Raw genomic sequence first — 5059 nt, 5'->3', positions numbered from 1 at the left:
ATTAGGGAAAATTTTAAAGAACAGTACATAGTACATGACAAATGGTCCACTCCCAATTTTAGTGTTTCAAGTTTCAAAACAATCATAAAGGTACATGACATTATTATCACGACACATTTTTAGTACATGATGTCAGTAACGTCATTAACTCTATGTAATTTCTTAATTTTCAAATGGTGATTTCGGGTTTTCTCCATTCTCCTTCTTCTTTATATTTTTTTTACTTTTTATCTATTTGTATATTTTTTTTAATTTTGTTAACTCAGACCATAATCTTAATGATTTTGATGTCTGCAAGTAGATCACTCTATTCCATTTTCTGTTTTAATTTTGGTCTTCCAAAAATTGTTGTTTTGTTAATAGTTCAGCAATGAGAATTGGATCTTCTGTGCTCAAAAATGACTTTGCCACTCCTCAAAAAAAAATTATTACTAGTTTAGCAATGAGAATTAGATCTTTTTTATTTCTCTCTCCTTAGTAATCATTAATTTTAATAATTTATTACTGCTAAATTAGGGAGTGACGGATTTGTCCCTCAAATTTTAACAGAAAGCACACAAGATAACGGAAGACATAACGACATGTACATATTTTTGGTTGAGATTAGAAGTTTATTTACCTTTATGATTGTTTTGAAACTTGAAACACCAAAATTAGGAGTGGACCATTTGTCATGTACTGTTCTTAAAGATTTCCCTCATATTATGTTGTTTCCAGTCTCTTTTAAGTTTTTAACAAACAGAACCTAACAATCAAAAGAACATTTCTCTGGTAGGAATATGACATGGCTTTACCTGGCTAATGAGCTTAATGACCGGAAGATTTTCAAGATTTGCAAGATACCATGATGACTGTGCAAACATGAAGTCCCCAGCCAGCACAGCCACTCTTGTACCAAACATTTGATGAACAGTTTCCTTCCCTGAAATTAAGTATCAAATATGATTAGAATCTGTTCTAAGGGACTAAAAAACAAAGAAATCTAAAATAGTATGTGTGAAATCCATAGAAACTTACCTCTCCGCATGTCACTTTCATCCAATACATCATCATGAATTAAGCTTGCTGTATGGATCATTTCAATAATCTCTGCCAATCGTCGATGTTCTTTTGTAAGTTCACTGCACCCAGTTGGGAAAGAAGATCATAAGCCCCTGAACAATCATAAACTACAGTGCTTTCAGAAGTTGGAGAACACTCACTCCAACCCAACTATTTCTGCTGTTGCTCTTGAGACTAGAAACACCAAAGCCGGTCTCATCCGCTTCCCACCAGCACCAAAAATCTGCTCAGCTGCGGACATTAAGACTGGGTTTTCTGCACCAATAATCTAAAAGAGCACGCTATCAGAAATTGTGCTTCTCTCTATAATTCGGTTCTGCATATAGTCACAAATATAAAGGCCTGATGATACAAATTTAACAGGGAAAGAACTACCCATCACACTGGCATGCATGCGAATATAAATATAACTTTCCACACACACCCTATCAATATTACGGCAGCATTAACTAGATGGAGATTTGGAGCACAGTAACTAGAGGACACAGAATAACAGCCTGATTGATTTTCCATCATCTTCTAAAGACAATTAGAGAAATATGTTAATACCAAACGATGTTAAAGATCAAGTCCATATGTCTAATATGGTCTATCTACGTAACAAAATCTATGAAGGTATGACACAGGGAACATAGTGCAACAATGAGAAAAGGAAGAGATGACATTTGTGGGAAGGGATAGCTAACATGAAGACTGTACTGCACATCAGACTGATTATTTGGAGAAGTGTTTCCCACAAGTCTCTGAAACTGATGAATATAATACCATCAGGTCAGACTTCCCGATGACCCTTTCTCCTTTTGAACAAGCTAATTTTGCAAGAAAAGATTGGGACAAAGGCAAGAATGATGACGATCAAATTTGGATAATACGATGAAAATAGATAAACGGGACAAGGTAAACAAGAAGCAATAAAGATTTGTGTTGCCTACCAAACAGCTGGAATAAGGTACTTCTCACCAGTGGCGGATCCAGGATTCATGAACTGGGTGGGCTTGAATTTTCTTTTTTGTTTAATAAAAAAAATTGAAGAAAAATTTATAATATAATATACCAATTTTAAACAAAAATATATTATACGTACACTATTTTGAGACGCAAAAATTAAGAACTTGTCTGCACTTCCGTTTAATCAATTCAATGAAAAGTGAGAATCTTGGATGAAAATAAAAAGAAAAGTAAAACAGATTAATGTTTCTTTGCAACCTACATAGAAAAAAAGACATAATGTCTTAAGAAAAAAAATTATCACCCAAAGTAGAGACCAAAACAACGCAGAAGAGAAGGCCATTATCCAGTTTGAGCCAAGAAAGAAGGGAAAAAAAACGAAGCCCCTTCTCCAGTTTAAGGCTAATGTGCTAGGGGAGAAAGAAGAAAAAACCAGTTTGGGTAGAAAGAAGAAAAAACCAGTTTGGGTAGAAAGAAGAAAAAAGAAGACTACTGTATGACCATTGCCTAGTTCGAAGTGGGGTGGTCTTGACATTGACAAAAATGCTAAGCCACTCCTGCTCCAGCTCATGATATGATAAAGTCGCATACGGTGAAAATTTTATTTTGAAAATCTCGGTTGGGCTTGAGTCCTACCAACGTTGTATGTAGATCCGCGCCTGCTGCTCACCTCTTCAACTTGATATCTATGCTCATTTATAACTGATAGATCAATCAAATGGTTAACAGCCAGATTCACACAGAACGGGAAGACAGACAGAATAAGTGAAGAAGGATGCTATTCACAACTAAGGCCCAGCAATAAAATGGGAAAGGAAAGATAGGGCATCAAATATGCAGGAGAGCTCCACTTATCGGTAGGCATTTGCAGATATTAGGCTCGAAAGGCACATACTGACAAAGCATGAAAACTAAGGTATAGTCAGAATTGTGCAATTATTCATATTATTCCTAACAAACTCAAGTTGGTCTTTGAAATGTCTCAAACTCATAAGGATATATTAGTTCATAAGTTCTAATCTATGAAATATATATGTTAAATGTAGTATATAACATATGTGACTCAAAACCATTTGTCCCCTGCCTTAAGCAGTTCTCTCCCCACTTCATAATCAAGCACATAACCACAAACCTAACACAGAAATCACAACTACAGACAACCACATAAACACATGTGTTCTGGTTTATTTGTGGAATGCTGCTTGTGTAGAAGCGAAACAAACATCAGTTCCTTAGCTTCACGGGAAAAGATGAAAATCCTTTTTGTTCTTGAAAGGATGCCACTAATTGATACATTCCAATACAACAACTTGTAGAACACCATCAAACCGAAAAGGATTGTTTAGGACTAAGCTCAGCCAACATCAAGAAATGAATAGAAATGTGAAAATGTACAGCAACATTATAAACCACAAAACACCCTATAGCTACTACACAGCACCAGGAGTTTCAAAAAGTGAACTTACTGACTGAAGATTCTGATTTAATGTCAAGAGGTCATCAGCAACCACTTCAAACAAATTCGTCAGCGAAATGGGCCTTCTTGGCTCTTCCTTTAACTCCAAGACACTTGGAAGACGTTCAGGAACACCTGTATTGGTCCAAAAATACAAACAAGACTCTAACTTCAACTATAATTTCAACCATTGATACATGATAAACAAAATAAATAAATAAAAACAAGACTCTAACTTCAATCAACCAAAACTTCAACCAAAAAGCAAACAATATAGTCCTACCATTTAGCAGAGTCTCAGCTGCTTTCATTGATGCAACTCCACACTTAGTTCGGTCCCTCCCACCAAAAACTTCCTGCCGAGCTCCATAACCTCTACTACTCCCCTTGGTATTTACCTTTGCGTAACTCCTTATTGAAGAGCGGTCCAACAAAGCATTTGAAGAACAACCACAAGCCACCAAATCCAATACAGTTCTTCCAAAATCAAGACTACGGCATGTCATTGACATCATCCTCACCAATACCCACAAACCCAAATCACCAAAACTCAAACTGAAACCAAAAACCCAGAAGCCGAAATCAGCTCAATTGCTCAGAATCCAAACATCAGCAGGAAAAACAGTCATTCAGATACTTGGGAGTTGGGAAAACAATCAAATGGGCCACTAGGAAAGGAGGTTCTGTTTTAACATGCAGCACAAGTTGGAGGCTAAATTGAGTGGATTCAAGAAGCCCACATGAGAGCTTTCCTGTGTTCCTTATCAGTTGGAGGGAGTGAGATGAGTGACCCTCAGAGAAAGCCTGTTTTTGTTCTTTGTAGGTGTGAATTTATAAAAGCCTATAGAAGAAGTGAAGGGGCTTCTTCTCTTCTATGGTTACAAATGCTTTAGCTGTTTCTTGTTGGTCAAATGAGAGCCAAAGAACAAATTTCCCTCTAAACTACTGGTGCCTTCTTTTTCAATTTCTTTTTGTTGGTCCAGCACTCCATGAATATATAGAGGTTTTCCTTTCTATTTTCTCTTTCAATCTTTTCAACCCAAAAAGATATATATATACAGGGCCCTTCCAACGAGGGATCCCTATTTTAAGCCATTTATAGGGATAGGGCATTACACCAACTTCCCGATTATAATTTTACATCTCCACCGTTCATATCTTAGGTCTATATGAGTAGATCACCTTTAAAAAATTTTATATGATTTGGTGATCGTTAAGGCTTTCAAAAGTTCAATTTAGTTTTAATGACCTTTAACGGTTTTAGTTTGACATAAGCTGGACCGTTCAAAATCATTAAAACTAAATCAAACTTTTGAAAGTCTTAACGATCACCAAATGAGGAATTCCTTTTTTTGTTTATTTATAGGGATAGACTCACACCATTATATCTGTTTTTTAATAGGCTTGGATGGCTGAGATTAAAACAAAAAACTTAACACTTATGTCAAACCTACACCGTTCAAAATCATTAAAAATAAATCCCTCATTTGGATGACTTAACTATCACCAAATTTTTTGAAAATTTACAGAAGTGATCTACTCATATAGCACAACGAACTGAACGGTGGAGATTTGATTTGTGATCGAAAAGTT

The 5059-nt window shown here is 35.9% G+C and overlaps 1 protein-coding gene across 1 annotated transcript in view; it reads right to left on the bottom strand.

Moving 5' to 3' along the window:
• Positions 1-4272, bottom strand: part of LOC101297041 (solanesyl diphosphate synthase 2, chloroplastic-like) — a 5426-nt gene extending 1154 nt beyond the window's left edge. The window contains exons 1-5 of the mRNA XM_004294136.1: positions 3750-4272; positions 3477-3601; positions 1203-1330; positions 1018-1121; positions 795-922 (exon numbers count right to left, since the gene is read on the bottom strand). Of these exons, the coding sequence (XP_004294184.1) occupies positions 795-922; positions 1018-1121; positions 1203-1330; positions 3477-3601; positions 3750-3981 (717 nt within the window). The 5' untranslated portion in view covers positions 3982-4272. The remainder of the gene's footprint in view (positions 1-794; positions 923-1017; positions 1122-1202; positions 1331-3476; positions 3602-3749) is intronic.
• Between the last annotated feature and the right edge of the window lie 787 nt (positions 4273-5059).

This window comes from Fragaria vesca, linkage group LG3, assembly GCF_000184155.1.
Source record: "Fragaria vesca subsp. vesca linkage group LG3, FraVesHawaii_1.0, whole genome shotgun sequence".
NCBI classification, from domain to species: Eukaryota; Viridiplantae; Streptophyta; class Magnoliopsida; order Rosales; family Rosaceae; genus Fragaria; species Fragaria vesca.
The sequence above is the reverse complement of the archived record's forward strand: the minus strand, read 5'-3'. Positions and strand labels throughout refer to the sequence as shown.